The 25,214-nt window shown below is 41.4% G+C and overlaps 1 protein-coding gene across 39 annotated transcripts in view; it reads right to left on the bottom strand.

Moving 5' to 3' along the window:
* The window catches only part of LOC110492194 (pleckstrin homology domain-containing family A member 7), a 155,431-nt gene extending 145,724 nt beyond the window's left edge, over nt 1-9,707 (bottom strand). For 20 of the 39 annotated variants that reach the window (XM_021566298.3, XM_021566289.3, XM_090202891.1 and 17 more), the window contains exons 1-3: nt 9,457-9,707; nt 9,251-9,327; nt 9,022-9,079 (exon numbers count right to left, since the gene is read on the bottom strand). In XM_021566298.3, coding sequence (XP_021421973.2) covers nt 9,022-9,079; nt 9,251-9,327; nt 9,457-9,539 — 218 coding nt within the window. In that variant the 5' untranslated portion in view covers nt 9,540-9,707. Of the gene's footprint in view, nt 1-9,021; nt 9,080-9,250; nt 9,348-9,456 lie in introns of all 39 variants that reach the window. The other 19 variants (XM_021566321.3, XM_090202972.1, XM_090202963.1 and 16 more) reach the window with 3 other exon arrangements.
* Nucleotides 9,708-25,214: the final 15,507 nt, after the last annotated feature.

The raw sequence follows: 25,214 nt of genomic DNA, 5'->3' as shown, positions 1-25,214 counted from the left end.
GGGCCATTCCCCCCTGAAATGTCTGGGAACTTGCAGGTACTTGGTGGAAGAGTGGGGTAACATCTCACAGCAAGAACTGGAAAATCCGGTGCAGTCCATGAGGAGATGTCCTGCAGTACTTAATGCAGCTGGTGGCCACACCAGATACTGACTGTTACTTTAGACCCCCCCCCCCCGACCGCTTTGTTCAGGGACACATTATTCCATTTCTGTTAGTCACATGTTAGTGGAACTTGTTCAGTTTGTGTCTCAGTTGTTGAATCTTGTTATATTTACACATGTTGAGTTTGCTGAAAATATACGCAGTTGACAGTGAGAGGACAATTCTTTATTTGCTGAGTTTATATTAGGCCCTATATGTTAAATTATAAAAACGCCACAATTGTATAACATTGAAGTCCATGAAAAATTCCCTGAAAGTCCTTGAACTTGACTTGTCAATGTCTGTATGAACCCTGCAGATTTGGACCCTTTTTTTTACATTTTTGCCTAAAATTACATACCCATATCTAACTGCCTGTAGCTAAGGACCTGAAGCTCAGGACCTGAAGCAAGGATATGGATATTATTGATACCATTTGAAAATAAACACTTTGAAGTTTGTACAAATGTGAAATTAATATAGGAGAATTTATAACATTAGATCTGGTCAAAGATAATACAAACAAAAAAACATGCACTTCCTGTTTTTTTAATAATCTTTGAAATGCAAGAGAAAGTCCATAATATCATACTGGAGTTTAGGTGCAATTAAGGTTTTGGCCACAAGATGGCAGCAGTGTTTGTGCAACGTTTTAGACTGATCGAGTGAAGCATTGCAATCCTGCACAATATTGTCTATCAAGTCTGCTCTTGTGCCGAACTGGTCAATTGATACAGTTTCAAGTACATAACTATAGAGAACATACAACAATGATTTGGTAATACACAATTTAAGCTTACACACTACCAGGAATGTCATACATGATGAATAATTAGCTTCCCTAATGAAAAAACACTAACGTTCACACATCTAGACCGCCGGGCGGGGTGGATGTGGGGCCAGAGACAGCAGGGGTTCAAACTGTAGAACCCAGTTACATTTTAATATAAAAATGTATTTTATCGAACTCTGGGACCCTCAGGATGACAAATCAAAAATAATGTACTTGCATTCAGTAATCTAACTTCAGAGGTGAATGTATCAAACCAGTTGCTGTGATAAAAGTTTTGTTGTGCACTCTTCTCAAACAATAGCACTGTAATTATTCACTGTAATAGCTACTGTAATTGGACAGTGGAGTTAGAATGACAAGAATTTGACTATGCCCTGGAAAGTTTGCAGTTACTTACAACCATTGGCTTGCCTGTTTTGCATGTTATTTTGGCATTAATACGTGTCACATATCAGTTTGCAAACAATGTAAAATAAATAAATAAATAAATAAATAAATATACATACATACATACATACATACATACATACATACATACATACATACATACATACATACATATACATATAACATACACACACACAGTGGGGCAAAAAAGTATTTAGTCAGCCACCAATTGTGCACGTTCTCCCACTTAAAAAGATGAGAGGCCTGTAATTTTCATCATAGGTACACTTCAACTCTGACAGACAAAAATGAGGGAAAAAAATCCAGAAAATCACATTGTAGGATTTTTAATGAATTTATTTGCAAATTAAATAAATTCAAATAAATTAATTAAAAATCCTACAATATGATTTTCTGGATTTTTTCTCATTTTGTCTGTCATAGTTGAAGTGTACTTATGATGAAAATTACAGGCCTCATCTTTTTAAGTGGGAGAACTTACACTTACTAAATACTTTTTTGCCCCACTGTATATATCATTGAGTAAATAAAGCAGCATACAAACATGGTCTCTTTATTGCTTTTTTGAGTCAGGCAGCTCCAAAATGCAAGTGTTTCAGCCTACTTCAGTGCTTTCTGTGGTGGGGGAAGCCAGCAGAAAATAGGAGCATTGCGCCGTGATTGGCTCAGTGTTCTATCACTCATGGGGACACTACATCACAGGCAAAGTCTAAGTCCTTAGTCAGGGAGGACATCAAATATTTAATCCCTTTGGGTCCTGCCATAGAGTTACATTAGAATAGCCCTTCCAAGAAGGCTCAAGGTGCACATGAAGCCTAACCTGTTTTAGAGAATGTAATCAAACATTATAAGAGCTTTCATTGTCTGCTTATATGCCCCCTTTATTTATCCTACGGTTCTGACTTGGTGTACAGAGAGAACACTTTAAGAACGGCCCATGTTGTGAATTCTGTCGCTGTACATTTCAAACGTGCTGAACAAAGTTATTGAAGAGGTCCCTCATCGCTCGCTCATTATTGTCTTCATCGAAATGACAGATTGCCTCTTATCCGCTCGTTGTCCCCTTATGCCATAGTTTGTACATCTCAATTGTCAGTAGAAACTACATTTGTTTAAGCAAGTCAGCCATATCAGCTATGATTTTTTTAAAGGCAGTAAATTAGGCTGAATGAACTGTTTCTCTGCCAGACAAGGCTCTGATGATAGCCAGGTGTAGCAGTGGTAAGGTGTTGGGACTGTTGTAGGGACTCTGCTGTTGGGACACCATTATAGTGCAATTCATGTATTGTTTAGTGTTGTGTAGTGGCTTTGCTGGCATGCATCCAACATTTTCTATATTTTTTCCCCACCAAGATTTACATGCTAAACTTGCCACTGCTTACAACGTCATTCTAGTCACATTAGCTGCAACCGTCCCAGTAAAACAACCATCCCACCGATCCTACGGGATCCTTAAGAGGTTTTTAAAGGATGTATAGTCCTAGGCCTGTTGTTGTATAGGAGTTATGGGCAAATTTGCATAAATTCACTTTTATTCCAATAAGTACGTACACAGGTAGAACTGCATAAATGTAAAAATAAATTTAAAAAAATAAATATGTATTTATTTCAAAACATTTTGAAATGTTGATTCCAATGTCACACATTGGCCCAATTATTTGTAGAAAGACCTATACAGCTCTCCAAAGCCCCTTGTAGGTCTAAGTGGAGCCATTATCATTTTGCTCCCACCTACCCAGTGTCTTCAGATCTGCTAACAGGCTAAAGGAGGAGGCTAGGAGGACTTGGGTTTAGGGGGAGGCTAGAAGTGCCATCTTTCATTAGAGATTGGCCCTGACATCTGCTACTCACTCCTGGCTGTGCCATCTGCATCCCCCCCCCGCCCCCAGTACCAACCATCCCTCCTCCAATAGGCACAGCCGGAGTTAAGATCCCTCTGACATTTCTGCGAGGGGTTTATCCCCTAGTTTTCCTCTTTCATCCCTAGAATTTGATCCCGCTCTGCCCCTGCAGCACACGCACGATAGCAGGCTCAAGGGACTCCTGAAGGGGCCCCGAACAAGCTACACCCCCCCCCCCCCCCCCCATTTGTAGCCCCTGACGTCCAAAGGGAGGAGGGGGGTGTATGTGACGTATGGGTCTGTGGACCCTCCCCTGGAGCGTAAGCGGGACTATTCACCACAAAGCCCAGGCAAATAAGAGTCTGAAGGAGTAACAGTTGAGACGGATATGAAATGTGGCCCAATGCAAACAGCCAGAGGCACAGATAAGGAACACATTTGGCCATCCTATTGCCATAATGAATTCATCATCATCATCATCATCTTTGAGCTCAGTCTGTTTTGTTGATGTGTTAGTAAGTAGAAAGAATGAGGTTTCGGATGGCTGCGTTTTGGTGACGCACATATTTTAACAAAGACGGTTAAAATAAAAATATGCGGTGAGATGTTGTGAATGCACATGCTCTTTTCTTTCACATGAGTGCCTCTGGGAGATAAGTGTTTTGGTGGTCTAAAAAGTGGGTACACTTTCAGTAGTTCTTTCCACTTAAAGCACACAGCTCCATTCAGGTAGTTGACATAGAGAGCTGGCTTGACAAACCGGAGAAAGGACAGATTAAGTATCTAAAGAAAGGATTTTTTTATTTATTATTGTATTACATTTAGTGTTCATGATTAGTCCTCTGGCATTGTGTCATCCAAAGTGCTGGAGTACAGAGCCAAAACAAAAAACATTTGTCACGGCCCTGGTCCCAGGCTTGTTTGCACCTAATTGATTGACATTGGCCGTAGGAGTTTGTAAGACAACACAAACAGACCTGGGACCAGGCTAGAGCACACTACTCCTGAGCGGGAGAGAAACACAGTGAGAGGGCATTTCACCAGAATTCTCCCATGTCTGTGGTATGAGCAAGGCAGTTAACACACTGTTCCCCGGGTGCCCCGAAGACGTGGATGTCGATTAAGGCAGCCCCCCGCACCTCTCTGATTCAGAGTGGTTGGGTTAAAAGCGGAAGACACATTTCAGTTGAAGACATTCTGTTGTACAACTGACTAGGTATCCCCCTTTCCCTTTCATGTCTCTGAAGAGAATGCCAAAAAAATGGACAATAGTAAATTGACTGGGTGGGTTGTGTTATGAGAGAATTCAAGAAATGGGGCGGATTAAGACACACACACACACACTTGATAAAAACAGACTGCACCAATCTAAGGGCATAACGGTTACTTTAAGTGGACATTCAGATCACAGGGAGAGGTCGTAAATCCCAGAACTGAGGGTCCAAAGACAATGAAAAACACATTCCATTGGAGAGAGCTCTTTGATATTGTAAAAAAAATAAAAAGAAAACATGTTCAGCCAGTCAGTAGCAGTGACGGCCAGAGCAAACATTGAGAGATGCTACAGAAACATAACCTTTGGAAATAGTCCTCCCCACAACTAGAATAGGATATTGGGTTGGAAGGGTGTCATGTACGTCACGTTATTTCTCCACAAGGTTCTCACTCATGTGGCAATTGTGTGGCCAGAGACGAGGCCGTACGAAACTCAAACTCCCAAAGGAGGAATAGTTTGAAGACAACACAGGTGGATGGATGTCAAAAAGAGAGCTATAGGTGAGGTCCAGGCCTCTGAAGTTTGCATCTTTCAGTATTGGAGTCTCAATATATACATACACACAGTCCAAATGCTGGCCAGACAGGCCAACTATGCTGAAGTCACTCACTAGGATTCATTTCACCATGGAGTATTGATAATGCGGTAGCCCTGAGTCACATAACAGCAGGCCCTATGTCACAGTAGGGCAATCTGGAATCATATCACGACATAATGCCAGGTACCAGTTGTGATGCTCTGCACTGAGTGGCGCAGCGGTCTAAGGCACTGCACTACAGGCACCCTGGTTTGAATCCAGGCTGAATCACAAGCGGCCGTGATTGGGAGTCCCATAGGGCGGCGCACAATTGGCTCTGCGTCGTCCCGGGTTTGGCCGGTGTAGGCCGTCATTGTAAATAAGAATTTGTTCTTAAAATGACTTGCCTAGTTAAATAAAAAGGTCACATTTTTGAGTGGAGACAGACACGAGACACTGGAAAAGGAACTTCATTGAACACCGACATTAGCAAATAGCATGTAAGTGCCCTCGTTCTCCTGTGCTACATTGTTTACATTACCTCCCTTTATAGGTATCAAGAGTGCTGGGCCTTCAAAATCCTACAATAATAGCAGAAATCAACGTGTGAAATCTCAACTCGTGTGTAAATCGACAGTAGCCCAATACACCTTACTGAATCTAATAGCGAAGAGGTACACAATAACACATCGAGCCTCACGTCAAGATCATAAGTGTCGTAGATGTCAAAAACATCCCGAATCAGATGGTCAAACACAAGCAAAATTTTTCGCAGCCTAAAGCAGTAGCTGTGATATTGAACAACCAACTTTCCAAATAGTCAAACAACAGCCACAATCGTTCAATACGCAAGCAAGTCAACAAGAGAGGGTGCGTTGTATACTAGCCCTTGATCATGACTCTCAGTTCCATTACATTATACATAAGAGTCAGTGGACGAAGGAGTCTTCCGTACGGGGGGGGGGGGGGGGGGGGGGTTGTTAAGAGCCCTGGGACGCTAGGTCTGAACATTAACATGCATCGCTTGCGGTACAGTCTTGGAAGCATAAGGACCTAATCTTTCATATCAGCAAGAAATAAAATAAAAATGTATATATATATATATTTTTTTAAGTTTCAATTGATACACACCTTTATAGGGTTAGGATTATGGGTTCCCACACAGCCACATCTCTATGGTACAGCGCTTGTTTACAGAAAACAGACCTGACTACCTGTGCTAATTAGCTAGCTGCATCTCCTTAACACCTGGATGAAGGAAGGCAGAAAAATACTGTCGGGCGCAACTGCTAAAACAGAGGTACAAGTCAGTGGCAACCCGTCATTCAGGGCAGGTGGGGCAGACACACACTACCTTTCAAATGTTTGGGGTCACTTAGAAATGTTCTTGTTTTTGAAAGATTCGATTACAGGCTCAAAATGGTCAGAAACAAAGACTTTTCTTCTGAAACTCGTCTATTCTTGCTCTGAGAAATGATGGCTATTCCAAGTGAGAAAATGCCAAGAAACTAAATATCTGGTACAACGCTGTGGACTACTCCCTTCACAGAGCAGCGCAAACTGGCTCTAACCAGAATAGAAAGAGGAGTGAGAGGCCCCGGTGCACAACTGGGCAAGAGGACAAGTACATTAGAGTGTCTAGTTTGAGAAACAGACGCCTCACAAGTCCTCAACTGGCAGCTTCATTAAATAATACCCACAAACCACCAGGCTCAACGTCAACAGTGAAGAGGCGACTCCGGGATGCTGGCCTTCTAGGCAGAGTTGAAAAGAAAAAGCCATATCTCAGACTGGCCAATAAAAATAAAAGATTAAGATGAGCAAAAGAACACAAACACTGGACAGAGGAAGATTGGAAACAAGTGTTATGGACAGACGAATCTAAGTTTGAGGTGTTCGGATCACAAAGAAGAACATTCGTGAGATGCAGAAAAAAAATGAAAAGATGCTGGAGGACTGCTTGATGCTATCTGTCAAGCATGGGGGAGGCAATGTGATGGTCTGGGGGTGCTTTGGTGGTGGTAAAGTGGGAGATTTGTAAAGGGTAAAGGGGATCTTGAAGAAGGAAGGCTATCACTCCATTTTGCAACGCCATGCCATACCCTGTGGACGGTGCTTAATTGGAGCCAATTTCCTCCTACAACAGGACAATGACTCAAAGCACAGCTCCAAACTATGCAAGAACTATTTAGGGAAGAAGCAGTCAGCTGGTATTATGTCTTTAATGGAGTGGCCAGGACAGTCACCGGATCTCAACCCTATTGAGCTGTTGTGGGAGCCACTTCACCGTACGGTACATAAGAAGTCAAGCCATCAAGCCAATCCAACTTATGGGAGCTGCATCAGGAAGCATGGGGTGAAATATTTTTATTATGTCATACAAACATGGTCTCTTTTTTTGTTTCTTGAATAAAGCAGCTCCAAAATGCAGGTGCTTCAGCCTAGCTCAGAGCTTTTTTTGGTGGTGGTGCTAGCCAGACGAAAAATACAGAGCGTTGCCCCTGATTGGCTCAGTTTTCTGTCACTCATGGAACAATACGTCATCCCCAATTCTAAGGTTAGAGCTCGAAACTGTTAGCCCCTTGGGTTCTGCTGTAGAGTTATATTAGAAGAGCCCATCCAAGAAGGCTCAAGGTTATTGGCCACAGATAGAATGACATCAAATCACATATCTGCAGTAGCTTTGATTGGACTGATGTCAACATCTTACTTTCAAAGTCTTAGCTAGCAGTCATCATCAGCTGTCATCATCAGTTGTCATCAACTCGACAATCTACTGGCAAATCCTTTTCGACCCTTGTCATATGAAGGGAAATAATGAAGAGAAATTATAGATAAAACGTATCGGTGCTCATCAGCCATTGTACATAAACATTACACAACAAGTTGGAAATTGCAAATTCAACAATGAGTTGTTTGGAAGGAATCAGTGGCTAAGAGTTGCAAAGAAACCACTAACGTTAGCCTGCTATTCAATGGAGTGGCTGTGGGTTTTTTTCTCCCCCAGAGTTCCCACCATAAATCCAGAGAATACCAGACTTTGATAACAAAATGTGCCTACAAAAGGACCGCTTCGCCAACTTCACAAGGTGAGTCCAAAAATGTCTTGTATGCTGCTGCATAAATGGTGTAATATGCCAGGGAGAAATGTATACTGTAGCTAAGAAACTAATACTAAGTGTATGTTGTGTAGTAAGCATTTAGTAGCCCATGTTCTGACATCTGTCACTGTACCTTTCAAAAAGTGCTGAACAAATAGTGATATTGACTACGTCCGTCATCGGTTGCTCATTAATTAGATTGCCTCTTATCCACTTGTACAAATTATGGCATAAGGGGACGACATCTCAATTGTCAGTAGAAACTACATTTGTTTAAGCAAGTCAGCCATATCAGCTATGCGTTTTTTTTAAGGCAGTAAATGAGGCTGAATGAACTGTTTTGCTGCCAGACAAGGCTACGCTGAAAGACAGGTGTAGCAGTGGTAAGGAGTTGGGACTCAGCTCTGCTGTTGGGACAGATTTATGTAGGCTCTAACAGTTTATGGGCACCGTTTGGCATCGTTATAGTGCAACTAATGTATTGTTTGGTGTTGTGTAGTGGCTTTGCTGGAATGCATCCCACATTTTTTTGTTTGGGTACAGTAAGTAAGTATTTAGCATTTGTGACATTATTTTTGAAGTGATATGAAAGTAGAGGGATTTATGTTTCTAGAACCATACCACAATTGAGAATCAGTTCACGTTTAGATATAGGATTTGGCTGTTTTGGCTTCCAGAGCCAATTCGCGTATAAACAGAACATGTAAGATCCCTGGACTAAGGAGTAAGTAGGTTCCTTTTGTCCATTATCGGGCTAGTTGTAAACCAACTGTAACTGAAGTATTTTAACCTATGAACACCCCCACCACACACACACACACCTGTGTCAGTCAGTAGGCTAGAGAAGCCATATTTTTTGCTCCCCTAGTAACCTCAACGGCAGTAGTGCGCTCAGGTACTTCGCCACGACATAATATAGTCGAATTCAATTGCTTTGACTTACTTTATGAAGTAGCTGGCCCCTTCGTCCGTGAAACCCTCTTCCCATCCTTGAGGTAAATCTGCATTGGGCGAGTAAAAAAAAAAGTGCGTTACCTTCGAGGGTAGGCGCATTCCCTGAAAGTTTCGTGCATCATTATGCTACCGGTATATCAATAACGCACAAAAGAAACCCGTTCTTCTGTGAAGTAGGCCAAAACGGCATTAATAATCTGATACGAGTGCAAGCATACCTGACCGTATCATGTGTCCGGAATTGACAGGTTCGCCCGTTTTCGGATGGAGCCAAGCAGTCGTGTTCGTTTCATCGCTGCCAGAAAGACAAAACACCTGTTAAGAGGAAATAAACACTAGACAATCGAACTCTCCTTTAAAAGAGCCAACAAAAAAAGAAGAACGACCACATTTCGCCTCGCCAAAAAGCACATATTCGACTCACTGAACGAAAAACACCCTGCCATCTCCGCAGACACCGTAGGACCAGTGCTCAGGTAAGGTCTCCCGCCCGAGCGGCGCCGCCATGATCCTGGTATGAAGTCCTATTTCATTCCCTCTTCGTGGAGTTCTCCAGGGCACTCAAAATCCAATGATCACCGCCAGGGCGAAGAGGCGAATAAAGGGGAGGGCTGTCAGCTAGACTACTCAGTTGACGGAGAAGAAGTACGTTTTCTGAGTAGCCTACTTTTGTCTGCCGACCGAATGAAAGTTACACGTAGTTGGAAACAAAAAAGGAGCTCTCGTGTAGCGGCTTTGGTTACTTTAAGGTTTTGTAGTTGCACGTGTAAGCCAATTATTGCTCTCAAAATAGTTTTTCAGAGGTATTTTCTTATTTAACGCAGGTTCCCCGAGGTAATCGGTGCATGGCAGTCTATACTGAACAAAAATATAAATGCAACGTGTAAAATGTTGGTCCCCTAAAAGATGGAAGACATTTTCCATATGCACAAAATAATATTAACCCATTTTGTGCACAAATTTGTTTATATTTGTGTTAGTAAGCATTTCTCCTTTGCCAAGATAATCCATCCACTTGACAGGTGTGGCATATTAAGAATCTGATTAAACAGCATGATCATTACACAGGCGCACCTTCTGCTGGGGACAATAAAAGGCCACTCTAAAATGTGCCGTTTTGTCATACAATGCCACAGATATCTCAAGTTTTGAGGGAGTGTGCAATTGGCATGCTGACTGCAGGAATGTCCACCAGAGCTGTTGCCAGAGAATGGAATGTTAATTTCTCTACCATAAGCCGCTTCCAATGTCTTTTTGAGAATTTGGCAGTATATCCAACTGACTTCACAACCGCAGAGCACGTGTATAGCATTGTGTGGCCGAGCGGTTTGCTGGTGTCAATGTTGTGAACAGAGTTGTGTGGCCGAGCGGTTTGCTGGTGTCAATGTTGTGAACAGAGTGCCCCGTGGTGGAGGTGGGGTTATGGTATGGGCAGACATAAGCTATGGACAATGAAAACAATTGCATTTTATAGATGGCAATTTGAATGCACAAAGATACCGTGATGAGATTCTGTAGGACCATTGTAGTGCCTTTTATCCATCGCCATCACCTCATGTTTCAGCATGAAAATGCGCGGGCCCATGTTGCAAGGATCTGTAGACAATTCCTGGAAGCTGAAAATGTCCCTGTTATTCCATGGCCTGCATACTCACCAGACATGTCACACATTGAGCAGGTTTGAGATCCTCTGTCTGGACGTGTATGGCAGCATGTTCCAGTTCCCGCCAAAATCCAGCAACTTCGCACAGCCATTGAAGAGGAGTGTGAGAACATTCTACAGGCCACAATCAACAGCCTGGTCAACTCTATGCAGGGAACCAAAAATATTTGGACAAATGTGGATGCTACCATGATTACGGATAATGCTGAATTAATCGTGAATAATGAGTGAGAAAGTTAGAGGCATAAATATCCAGGGGCTCAACTTTGTCATTTAAAAAAAATATCCAGTCGGATAAACACTCCAAACAGCCTACCTGGCCTTCTCGGAGTCGTCCGCAGGGTCCTAAAGCACACCGTTGCCTCGTTTTGTATCACATTCCAATGATAAAACTGGGGACATTTCAAAATGTGGGGACATGTCCCCCCCTTCCCCGGTGAAAGTTGAGCCTCTGTAAATATCATCCCTCCCACCAACAAAATGCTAACTTCCCCTGTTATTGGTGCAACGTTAGCATGTCTTGGGAGCAACATTCCCTCTAAACTGCGTGTGCGCAGTGGCCCCGAGACTGCTGCATAGCTCTCCCGGGACTGCCTCACAGAAAAACCAGCCCACATAGAGAAGCACGAGATTGTACTTCACAATTTTCTAGAGTAGTGCTCACCAACCAGTCCCTTACCTGTTTTGCATGTTAATTTAGCATTAATACATGTCACATATCAGTTTGCAAACAATGTATTAAAAAATATATAATTAAGTTAATAAAGCCGCATACAAAGATGGTCTCTTTTTTTGCTTTCTTGAGTAAGGCAGCTCCAAAATGCAGGTGTTTCAGCCTAGCTCAGTGCTTTCTGTGGTGGTGGGGCTGCCAGCGGAAAATACGGAGCGTAGGTATTGGTAATGTTGTCTAGTTGCGCCATGATTAGCTCAGTGTTCTGTCACTCGTGGGGACAGTACATCACTGCCAAATCTAAGGGTAGACCATGAAAATTCAAGCCCTTTTTTGTGCAATAAATTTATTGTTTAGTGTTGTGTAGTGGTTTTGCTGGCGTGCGTCCCACTTTTTATAAAAAAATGTGGCCACACCAAGATTTACATGCTAACAAGCACTGCAGCAGTAATGAATGAGTAGGCAAGTGTATCTATAGGCTTGGGTTTAGGCTTGCTTTGTTGTTATTATTAGCGGCTTGGGTCTTTTATTAATATTGAGGAATATTTCACTTTCTCTGTTCATATAGGCATAATAACATGAATTTGTGCACGAGGCAAAAATAATGCGGTGCCCCTTTTTGGTCAGTGTCAGTGGAGGAAAGGGAGAGCGGAGGGATGTTGAGAGGCTGACCCTCAGTCTGCTGCTCTCTCCCTCCACTGAGACTGACCATCAGATGCAGGCACCATCAGCCCAGGAAAATAAAAGCAAATTATTTAAATGTATGCTCACTCAGCTTCACAAGTAATACAACAATGGATCTATTACCGGTGTGATCATAATTTTGAAACATACATTTTTTTTTTTAAATGTCCCAAACAACACTGCTTTGGCAGGGCAATATGCCAATATGCAGTGATAATGTATTGGGCCTATAGCTTACTGAGAGGTAGATCTCAGCTTGCATTTTGACACTAAGTGATATTGATTAAGAAAAGGTTGGTGACCACTGTTCTAGAGTTTTCCCTGTTAACACTATCAACGTTTCCCTTTACTGTGACAATTGTGATCGAATCAACATTAGCCACTTTCAATGCAACATACCGAAACAAAACAAACTATGCAAGAGATTTTGTTGTAGGCAGAACGCATCGGAGTAGGATTCCATTGTATTGACACGACTAGCATCACTACTCTGGACGGTTCTGACTTAGAATATGTGGACATCTATAAATACCTAGGTGTCTGGCTAGACTGCAAACTCTCCTTCCAGACTCATATGAAGCATATCCAATCCAAAATTAAATCTAGAATCGGCTTCCTATTTCGCAACAAAGCCTCCTTCACTCATGCTGCCAAACATACCCTCGTAAAACTGACTATCCTACCGAACCTTGACTTCAGTGATGTCATTTACAAAATAGCTTCCAACACTCTACTCAGCAAATTGGATGCAGTCTATCACAGTGCCATCCGTTTTGTCACCAAAGCCCCATATACTACCCACCACTGTGACCTGTATGCTCTCGTTGGCTTGTCCTCCCTACAGTGCCTTGCGAAAGTATTCGGCCTCCTTGAACTTTGCGACCTTTTGCCACATTTCAGGCTTCAAACATAAAGATATAAAACTGTATTTTTTTGTGAAGAATCAACAACAAGTGGGACACAATCATGAAGTGGAACGACATTTATTGGATATTTCAAACTTTTTAACAAATCAAAAGATTTGAAAGATTGGGCGTGCATAATTATTCAGCCCCCTTAAGTTAATACTTTGTAGCGCCACCTTTTGCTGCGATTACAGCTGTAAATCGCTTGGGGTATGTCTCTATCAGTTTTGCACATCGAGAGACTGACATTTTTTCCCATTCCTCCTTGCAAAACAGCTCGAGCTCAGTGAGGTTGGATGGAGAGCATTTGTGAACAGCAGTTTTCAGTTCTTTCCACAGATTCTCGATTGGATTCAGGTCTGGACTTTGACTTGGCCATTCTAACACCTGGATATGTTTATTTTTGAACCATTCCATTGTAGATTTTGATTTATGTTTTGGATCATTGTCTTGTTGGAAGACAAATCTCCGTCCCAGTCTCAGGTCTTTTGCAGACTCCATCAGGTTTTCTTCCAGAATGGTCCTGTATTTGGCTCCATCCATCTTCCCATCAATTTTAACCATCTTCCCTGTCCCTGCTGAAGAAAAGCAGGCCCAAACCATGATGCTGCCACCACCATGTTTGACAGTGGGGATGGTGTGTTCAGGGTGATGAGCTGTGTTGCTTTTACGCCAAACATAACATTTTGCATTGTTGCCAAAAAGTTCAATTTTGGTTTCATCTGACCAGAGCACCTTCTTCCACATGTTTGGTGTGTCTCCCAGGTGTCTTGTGGCAAACTTTAAACGACACTTTTTATGGATATCTTTAAGAAATGGCTTTCTTCTTGCCACTCTTCCATAAAGGCCAGATTTGTGCAATATACGACTGATTGTTGTCCTATGGACAGAGTCTCCCACCTCAGCTGTAGATCTCTGCAGTTCATCCAGAGTGATCATGGGCCTCTTGGCTGCATCTCTGATCAGTCTTCTCCTTGTATGAGCTGAAAGTTTAGAGGGACGGCCAGGTCTTGGTAGATTTGCAGTGGTCTGATACTCCTTCCATTTCAATATTATCGCTTGCACAGTGCTCCTTGGGATGTTTAAAGCTTGGGAAATCTTTTTGTATCCAAATCCGGCTTTAAACTTCTTCACAACAGTATCTCGGACCTGCCTGGTGTGTTCCTTGTTCTTCATGATGCTCTCTGCGCTTTTAACGGACCTCTGAGACTATCACAGTGCAGGTGCATTTATACGGAGACTTGATTACACACAGGTGGATTGTAGTTATCATCATTAGTCATTTAGGTCAACATTGGATCATTCAGAGATCCTCACTGAACTTCTGGAGAGAGTTTGCTGCACTGAAAGTAAAGGGGCTGAATAATTTTGCACGCCCAATTTTTCAGTTTTTGATTTGTTAAAAAAGTTTGAAATATCCAATAAATGTCGTTCCACTTCATGATTGTGTCCCACTTGTTGTTGATTCTTCACAAAAAAAAATACAGTTTTATATATTTATGTTTGAAGCCTGAAATGTGGCAAAAGGTCGCAAAGTTCAAGGGGGCCGAATACTTTCGCAAGGCACTGTACATATTCGTCGCCCAACCAACTGGCTCCAGGTTATGTATAAGTCTTTGCTAGGTTATCTCAGCTCACTGGTCACCATAGCAACACCCACCCGTAGCACGCTCTCTATCAGGTATATTTCACTGGTCATCCCCAAAGCCAACACCTCCTTTGGCCGCCTTTCCTTCCAGTTCTCTACTGCCAATGACTGGAACGAACTGCAAAAATCACTGAAGTTGGAGACTTCTATCTCTCTCACTAACTTTAAGCATCAGCTGTCAGAGGAGCTTACCGATCACTGCAGCTGTACACACCCCATCTGTAAATAGCCCATTCAACGAACTACCTACCTCATTCCCACATTTGTTTTTCTGCTCTTTTGCACACCAGTATTTCTACTTGCACATCCTCATCTGCACATATATCACTCCCGTGTAAATTGCTAAATTGTAATTACTTCACCACTATGGCCTATTTATTGCCTTACCTCCTTACTTAATTTGCACACACTGTATACAGATTTTTCTATTGTGTTATTGACTGTACGTTTGTTTATTGCTTGTGTAACTCTGTGTTGTTTTTGTCACACTGCTTTGCTTTATCTTGGCCAGGTCACAGTTATAAATGAGAACTGGTTCTCAACTAGCCTACCTGGTTAAATAAAGGTGAAATAATTTTTTAAAAATAAACTACTCAGCCCGTACTCTACACAGACCAGTGCGGCATAAACAATCAGAGCTGCAGTAGGCCTATATGCAAATAGACCATTGCCATATATGGATCTGTGCCATTTATTGAACTGGACTGTGTTTACAGACTGAGCAGTTGTGAGTAGATGCGCTTGATTTGAGATCAAAGTGAGAGCTGCATGTCGCCACGTCTGCACATTTTGTTCATATCCTTTGCTAGTTTGTGAGTTATTAGCCCAGTTATATATCATTTGTAGTCAGCAATAAGGAAGTGATTGCTTCCTACAAGAGCACAAAACATATACATTTTTAGACTTTGAAAAGCAAGTCAGGTAAAGAGCTTTTTTTTTTTATCTTTAAAGGGGCAGTGTTTTTGAGACAGGCTTGAATAAGTAGCCAATAGGCAGAGGGTAGCATCATTTGTTTGATTCTCTGTAATAATGGTATGGGAATAATAATGCATTTAATTTTGTATAGTGTTTTTTTGCATCAAACAACACAACATTTTCAGTAACATCCTTGTCTGAAGAACAAGTGGATAAACAGGTTCATGTCAAGCCATGCATGTCTTTTTTCAAAGTCTCATGGATTGTAAGCCTACTTTGACACCACACATTGGCTGCTGCTGTAGGCTGAATGATAGAACAGCTAGTTCCATGTTAAAATGTTATGGGATGCATTTTCTCCATTGTCTTTTACGGTAGGCCACTCTGGTAGGCCTACATTATGATCAAATAGCCACAGTAGCCTACATGGCCACTGTTAAAACTGTAACTTAAAGCGGATACAGCCTCAGTGTTCACAGTAAAACTGTAACTTAAAGCGGATACAGCCTCAGTGTTCACAGTAAAACTGTAACTTAAAGCGGATACAGCCTCAGTGTTCACAGTAAAACTGTAACTTAAAGCGGATACAGCCTCAGTGTTCACAGTAAAACTGTAACTTAAAGCGGATACAGCCTCGGTGTTCACAGTAAAACTGTAACTTAAAGCAGGTACAGCCTCAGTGTTCACAGTAAAACTGTAACTTAAAGCAGGTACAGCCTCAGTGTTCACAGTAAAACTGTAACTTAAAGCGGATACAGCCTCAGTGTTCACAGTAAAACTGTAACTTAAAGCGGATACAGCCTCAGTGTTCACAGTAAAACTGTAACTTAAAGCAGATACAGCCTCAGTGTTCACAGTAAAACTGTAACTTAAAGTGGATACAGCCTCAGTGTTCACAGTAAAACTGTAACTTAAAGCGGATACAGCCTCAGTGTTCACAGTAAAACTGTAACTTAAAGCGGATACAGCCTCGGTGTTCACAGTAAACACGTGCTGGAAGTTGCACAGAATTTTCACAACGTTCAAGTTTGCGCTCAGCAGAACTGAAATTTGCTCAGTGAGGAAAACAATTAGAGGGAACATTGCTTGGGGGTATGATCTTTGTGTCGGAGTGTGCCCCTCGAGTATCGGAGTGTGCCTCTGGCTATCTATAAATTAATAAAACAAGAAATCATGCCGCCTGGTTTGCTTAAAATGAGGAATATGAAATGATTTATACTTTTACTTTTGATGCTTAAGTATATTTAGAACCAAATACTTTTAGGCTTTTTACTCAAGTCATATTTCACTGGGTGACTTTCACTTTTACTTGAGGCATTTTCTATTAAGTTATCTTTACATTTACTCAAGTACAATGGTGGGAAAAGTACTCAAGTAAAAGTGAAAGTCGCCCAGTAAAAAACTACTTGATTAAAAGCATTTGATTTTAAATGTACTTAAGTACAGTGGTGGGAAAAGTACTCAATTGTCATACTTGAATAAAAGTGAAAAGGAAATGCTATACATAAAATTCCTTTACTGTATATTAAGCAAACCAGACGGCACATTTTTCTTGTATTTTTCTTTTATTTACGGAGAACCAGAGGCACATTCAGACATACTTTACAAACGCAGTATTTGTGTTTAGTAAGTCCGCCAGATCAGAGGCCGTAGGGATGACTACGCATTATGTTGATAGGTGTGTGAATTGGAACATATTGCTGTCCTGTCTAATCATTTGAAATGTGACGAGTACTTTTGGGTGTCAGGGAAAATGTAAGAGAGTAAGAAGTACACATTTAGGAATGGAGTGGAGTAAAAGTAAAAGTTGTCAAAAATATAAATATACTGAACAAAAATATGAATGCAACATGCAACAATTTTAAATATTTCACTGAGTTACAGTTCATACAAGGAAATCAGTCAATTGAAATAAATTAATTAGCCCCTAATCTATGGATTTCACATGACTGGGAATACAGATCTGTATCTGCTGGTCACAGATACCTTTAAAAAAGCTAGGAGCGTGGATCAGAAAACCAGTCAGTATCTGGTGTGACCACCATTTGCCTCATGCAGCACGACACATCTCCTTTGTATAAAGTTGATCAGGCTGTTGATTGTGGCCTGTGGAATGTTGTCCCACTCCTCTTCAATGTCTGTGCCAAGTTCCTGGATATTGGCGGGAACTGGAACATGTTGTCGTACACGCTGTCGTACACGCTGTCGTACACGTCAATCCAGAGGATCTCAAACATGCTCGATGGGTGAAATATCTGGTGAAGATGCAGGTTATAGAAGAACTGGGATATTTTCAGCTTCCAAGAATTGTGTACGGATCCTTGCGACATGGGGCCATACATTATCATGCTGAAACATGAGGTGATGGTGGCGGAAGAATGATAGGCCAATGGGCCTCATGATCTTGTCATGCTATCTCTGTGCATTCAAATTGCCATCAATAAAATGCAATTGTTTTCATTGTCAGTACCTTATGCCTGTCCATACCATAACCCCACCGCCACCACGGGGCACTTGACATCAGCAAACCGCTCGCCCACACGACGCCATACACGTGGTCTGCAATTGTGAGACCGGTAAGAAGTACTGCCAATTTATCTAAAACGACGTCGGAGGTGGCTTATCGTAGAGAAATTAACATTAAATTATCTGGCAACAGCTCTCTGGTGGAAGTTCCTGCAGTCAGCATACCAATTGTACCCTCCCTCAAAACTTGAGACATCTATGTCATTGTGTGGTGTGACAAAACTGGACATTTTAAAGTGGCCTTTTATTGCCCCCAGCACAAGGTGCACCTGTGTAATGATCACGCCGTTTAATCAACTTCTTGATATGCCACACATGTCAGGTGGATGGATTATCTTGGCAAAAGAAAAATGCTCACTAACAGCGATGTAAACAAATTTGTGCACAAAAATTGAGAAAAATATGCTTTTTGTGTATATGGTAAATCTTTTGGATCTTTTATTTAAGCTCGTGAAACATGGGACCAACACTTTATAATCTTTTTGTTAAGTGTAGTACAGTACAGATACCCCAAAAAACTACGTAAGTAGTATTTCATAGTATTTACTTAGTTACTTTCCACCACTGCTCAAGTATGAGATTTGGGTACTTTTCCACCACTAAATCATACGAGCATCCACATTAATGTATTCTTATTTACAATAATAGTCACTCTATTGGGCACAAAAATGATCTGAAACACAACCAAAACAAAACTTTGTAGAGTCACAAGCTTGATGTAGTCATTGCGTGCTAGGAATATGGGACAAAATACGAACCTTTTGACAACTTTTGGTTCCCTAAAATGGAGGGGACTATGTACAAAAAGTGCTGTAATTTCTCAACAGTTCACCCGAAATGGATGAAAATCTAATTGTATTTGTCACTTGCTTCGTAGACAACAGGTGTAGACTAACAGTGAAACGCTTACTTACGGGTCCTTTTCCAACAAGGCAGAGTTAAAAATAAGATTTTTTTTTAAATATAGAAATAGTGGCACAGTGAATAACAAATAAAAACAAGGAGTAAAGGTTACATGGCCTTTATATAGGGAGTAGAAAGTTACATGGCCTTTATATAGGGAGTAGAAAGTTACATGGCCTTTTATATAGGGAGTAGAAAGTTACATGGCCTTTATATAGGGAGTAGAATATAACATGGCCTTTATATAGGTAGTAGAAAGTTACATGGCTTTTTATAGAGAGAGTAGAAAGTTACCTGGCCTTTATATAGGGAGTAGAAAGTTACATGACCTTTAAATAGGGAGTATAAAGTTACATGGCCTTTTATATAGAGAGTAGAAAGTTACATGACCTTTATATAGGGAGTATAAAGTTACATGACCTTTATATAGGGAGTAGAAAGTTACATGACCTTTTATATAGGGAGTATAAAGTTACATGACCTTTATATAGGGAGTAGAAAGTTACATGACCTTTATATAGGGAGTAGAATGTAACATGGCCTTTATATAGGGAGTAGAAAGTTACATGACCTTTATATAGGGAGTAGAAAGTTACATGGCCTTTTATATAGGGAGTATAAAGTTACATGGCCTTTTATATAGGGAGTAGAAAGTTACATGGCCTTTTATATAGGGAGTAGAAAGTTACATGGCCTTTTATATAGGGAGTAGAAAGTTACATGGCCTTTTATATAGGGAGTAGAATGTAACATGGCCTTTATATAGGGAGTAGAAAGTCACATGGCCTTTATATAGGGAGTAGAAAGTTACATGGCCTTTTATATAGGGAGTAGAATGTAACATGACCTTTATATAGGGAGTAGAAAGTTACATGGCTTTTTATATAGAGAGTAGAAAGTTACCTGGCCTTTATATAGGGAGTAGAAAGTTACATGACCTTTATATAGGGAGTAGAAAGTTACATGGCCTTTTATATAGGGAGTAGAAAGTTACATGACCTTTTATATAGGGAGTAGAAAGTTACATGACCTTTTATATAGGGAGTAGAAAGTTACATGACCTTTATATAGGGAGTAGAAAGTTACATGACCTTTATATAGGGAGTAGAAAGTTACATGACCTTTATATAGGGAGTAGAAAGTTACATGGCCTTTTATATAGGGAGTATAAAGTTACATGGCCTTTTATATAGGGAGTAGAAAGTTACATGGCCTTTTATATAGGGAGTAGAAAGTTACATGGCCTTTTATATAGGGAGTAGAAAGTTACATGGCCTTTATATAGGGAGTAGAAAGTTACATGGCTTTTTATATAGAGAGTAGAAAGTTACCTGGCCTTTATATAGGGAGTAGAAAGTTACATGACCTTTATATAGGGAGTAGAAAGTTACATGGCCTTTTATATAGGGAGTAGAAAGTTACATGACCTTTTATATAGGGAGTAGAAAGTTACATGACCTTTTATATAGGGAGTAGAAAGTTACATGACCTTTATATAGGGAGTAGAAAGTTACATGACCTTTATATAGGGAGTAGAAAGTTACATGACCTTTATATAGGGAGTAGAAAGTTACATGGCCTTTTATATAGGGAGTAGAAAGTTACATGACCTTTATATAGGGAGTAGAAAGTTACATGGCCTTTTATATAGGGAGTAGAATGTAACATGGCCTTTATATAGGGAGTAGAAAGTCACATGGCCTTTATATAAGGAGTGCGTGTGTGTGTGTGTGTGTGTGTGTGTGTGTGTGTGTGTGTGTGTGTGTGTGTGTGTGTGTGTTGAGATGTCAGCAGGGGTGAAAGGCGGTCCGGTGCGGCATCCCGGCAAAATAAATGGTGTGGGTACTGGTAAAACGCGTGAGCCTATCACAATTAATACAACCTGCCAAAAATCTATAGGCTATTAACAACATTATTGAACATTACTGCATGTCAGTCCAGAAGGCTAGGGGAAGCTAAGCTTTCCCTCAAGTAAATTAAATTAAATTGCCAAAATGATATAATTAGCTTAATCCTGTCTATAGCCTACAGTCGGAAGGGCCAGCAGTTGGGGCAGTGTGAGCTACAAATACCAAAATAGATGATTGTTGCGTTTTGACTCTCAGTTGAAAGCAGAGGGACCCAGCCAAACATGTCGCGATATTTAAAAATACAATTGCGGGAAAACTGTTTGGAAAGCTAATGGCTGTTGGTGTAAAGACATGGCAATGGAAAGGCTCCAATCAAAATTCTTAATTTAATGGAGCAAACAGTAGCCCGTCTTATTGGCACCCGCGGAGAACATCGGCCATATCCCCAGTGTGTTCATATTCACTTTTTGTTTATTTTTGGACAATCATTTCCTCCCCCTGGGTTAGATGGACTTTATATTGTATTTTAGTCTCCCCTTTTCATAGGCCAATTATATGGATCTGACAACATCATTTTTGTTGATCTGTTGTCAGTGTCACTAGAGTGGGCTATCCTGTCATTTTTGCAGTATAAAGTATGTGTGGGCACACTTGGGTGTCCCATACCGGTAAGACATTAAATCTACTTTCACCCCTGGGTGTCAGTGTAGGTATGTGTGAGTGTGTGTGGGTCGAGTCAGTGCAGGAGAGTTAGTGCAACAAAAGGGCCCGTGCAGATAGTCCGGGTAGACATTTGTATGGCTATTTAGCCGTCTTGTTTAGAAGTTTTATGGCTTGGAGTTATAAGCTGTTAAAAAATACCCTCAGATGAAAGCTTGTCAGTCTGCACTGTAACCTCGTAGTCATTGTGTCATTTCAAATCCAAAGTGCTGGAGTACAGAGCCAAAACAACATAAAATGTGTCACTGTAAAAAAAATACTTTTGGACCTTTTGGACTGTATCAAATGAGTGCTCTCCTCTACCCTTGCTTCCAACTAGCAACTGCCCGTCTCCCACTCAAATGAGTTGGCACTACACCGGAGGTACATTTACTCAAATTGGTGGGTTGAGGCCTACACTATTAGCCAGTCCTTCTGAACACACACACACACACACACACACACACACACACACACACACACAATGAGGCCGCGGGGAGTAACTGCGGCTTGTAGAGCTTTTGGAGTTGATGTTACATGGCGGCAAATTCAAGATACAAGAATAGTCTGCTTATTACAGCGGATGAAAAAGCGGAAAGAGCCTGGAGAGGTGGAAATGGACAGCGAGGAGGAAGGTAAGGAGCTGAGTGTAGAGGGAAGCGGTGCGGTGAGGAAGATTGGCCGTAAGTACCAAAAATTACCTGCGGTGAAGACCGCAGAGTTCTGGCCTTGCCCCAATGATGACAAGGATGATTCTGTCCTAAGGGAGGGGGGGGGGGGGTGAGATGTATTTTTCTTTTGCCTTCTAGCTGATCCATATAGGGTGTCAGTATGGGTGGAGAAGAATGTTGACCCGGTGGAGAGCGTGGTGAAACAAGAGAAAACACTTTGTTTGTCATGCTGGGTTTTGACGCAGACATCTTTAAAACTGACAAAGTGAAGGTAGGTTGTGTTCGTTACCGCGCGAGAGCTTTTTGGTCCCGAACCCATTGAAGATGTTATACGTGCCAAGCTTATTACGGTCATGTGGCAGCAGTGTGTAGGAGGGAGATTCCTAGATGTGAGAAATGTGCAGGAGAACGTGAGGCAAAGGAATGTGTAGTATTGGTGGGAAAAGTTGTGTGTGTTAACTGTCTGGGTACCCATGGTGCTGGAGGTCAGAGGTGTCCGGTGTGAGAAAGGCAGGTTGAGGTTTCCTGGAGAGCGGTACAGGAAGATGGGTCCAGGGTGAGGAATCCTAAGAGGATCCCTGTGAGTCGGCAGAGGCCCAATAGAGAGTGATAGGAATAACATGTTTCAGTAAGTTTGGATTCTTAACGTTCATGGGCCATGGTTATCGTCCGTACCGCAGAAGTAGAACGCAAATCACATACATTGCTGTGGTAGTGGCAGCTGCAGAGAAGTATTTGGTGCACGAGATTTTACTGCAGAAGAGTTACAAGCTGTGTTGAGCGATGGTGTCCTGTCGTCCCAGGCTGCCTCCCCCGGTGTAGGATCAGATAGAGCCAAGTCGTGGAATAGTGGTGAGGTTTTAATGGGTGTAGAGTTAGTTGGTAGTTTGTCATTTTGTCATCCCTTTTCCCCTTCCCTTTTGTGTCACAGTGTAATGATCACACTCCAGAACAGTAGGCAGGAACACAGAGCTAGATAAGAGAAATAGATGAATAGGGAGGTTGTGACCGGCCTCACACTCCAGTACAGTAGGCAGGAACACAGAGCTAGATAAGAGAAATAGATTAATAGGTAGGTTGTGACCGGCCTCACACTCCAGAACAGTAGGCGGGAACACAGAGCTAGATAAGAGAAATAGATGAATAGGGAGGTTGTGACCGGCCTCACACTCCAGAACAGTAGGCGGGAACACAGAGCTAGATAAGAGAAATAGATTAATAGGTAGGTTGTGACCGGCCTCACACTCCAGAACAGTAGCGGGGAACACAGAGCTAGATAAGATAAATAGATGAATAGGGAGGTTGCGACCGGCCTCACACTCCAGTACAGTAGGCAGGAACACAGGGCTAGATAAGAGAAATAGATGAATAGGGAGGTTGTGACCGGCCTTACACTCCAGTACAGTAGGCAGGAACACAGGGCTAGATAAGAGAAATAGATGAATAGGGAGGTTGTGACCGGCCTCACACTCCAGAACAGTAGGTGGCGGTGTATGCACCTTTCAATTGGTTGCGATCCGCCAATACAAATTTGAAGAAACACATACACACTCCTCAAACATTTAATTGACACACTTGACTGCTGCAGGCGAAAGGTTGAAAACATGGTTACTATGGCAGGATATGAAAAATGACTAAAAACAGGGCTTAAAGATCAGACCCTTTTTTTCAATTGTCACCTAAAATGACATACCCAAATCAGGACCTGAAGCAAGGATATGCATATTCTTGATACAATTTGAAAGGAAACACATTGAAGTGTGGGGAAATGTGAAATTAATGTAGGAGAATATAACACATTAGATCTGATAAAAGATAATAAAAAGAAAATAACATCTGTGTTTTGCAAAAGAAAGGCCATAATGTACTATTCCAGCCCAGGCACAATTTAGATTTTGGCCACTAGATAGCAGCTGTGTATGTGCAAAGTTTTAGACTGATCCAATGAACCATATCCATATATGCATATCTGTTCAAAATGTTGTATCAAGACTGCCCAAATATGCCTAATTTGGTTTATTAATACATTTTCAAGTTCATAACTGTGCACTCTCCTCAAACAATAGCATGGTATTCTTTCACTGTAATAGCAACTGTAAATTGAACACTGCAGTTAGAATTTAAGCTTTCTGCCCATATCAGTTATGTCTATGTCCTGGGAAATGTTTTTGTTACTTACAACCTTATGCTAATCACATTACCTTACGTTAGCTCAACCATCCCACAGGGGGACACACCGATTTTGTAGAGGTTAACACATTAACTAACACCAACACATTTACATTCACGCACAACATCGGGAATGTGAGAATGTGCCATGATCCTCACAACTTGTTTATTGGCATCCAATGGTTACTATTTGTTTTCTCACAAATGTCTCAAGCATGAAAAGGGGCTGAATTGCCAACTGCACATAGAAATGCTTCCTTAGATGTTATTTTGCTCTTTCATTCCAGTAAATGTTTCAAGTTCAAGATTTCGCCAAAACAGGAATCTGACACAGTGCAAAAATTGAATCTTTTACAATTTCAGTGTGACATGCGAAGCAAATCAAACTATCTCAAAGCAAAGTAATATGAAGAGCTGACTGATTTTTTTGAAAGGATCAATTGGGAATAGAATGAGATACTGTAAATTCAGTAGGCTTTCTTCTAAAACTATCAGCTGTTATTCACACACTACATAACCCCCAGATCCTCTGCGCATTAACTTCAGGGAGGCAAACTAGTCAACTTTCTGCAAAATTCGAGGGAGAAAGTGTGGTGGAACAAGTATTAGCATTGTTAAGTATCTTGCTAGCTGGATCGAATTCTCCATTAGCTAGCCAGAGAAAAGTTGAGCAACATTAGCCAACTCATCTGATCAAATAATTGAGTTTATGGTGTGAACTTGCTAATAAAGTCAGACAGCTAACGTTACAGCTAGCAAACGTTACATCATCAGATGAGCTGACATTAGTAACCTAACCAATTTGCTATAGTATTAACTGGTAGATGACTCCTTGGCGGCGGTTCCTCAAGTTATAACGCGTTAGTTGCTTACAGGACC

The sequence above is a fragment of the Oncorhynchus mykiss genome, chromosome 2, assembly GCF_057628025.1.
Source record: "Oncorhynchus mykiss isolate SJ-2025 chromosome 2, ASM5762802v1, whole genome shotgun sequence".
Taxonomy (NCBI): Eukaryota; Metazoa; Chordata; class Actinopteri; order Salmoniformes; family Salmonidae; genus Oncorhynchus; species Oncorhynchus mykiss.
Note: the sequence above shows the minus strand (reverse complement) of the source record. Positions and strands in the feature narration are given on the sequence as shown.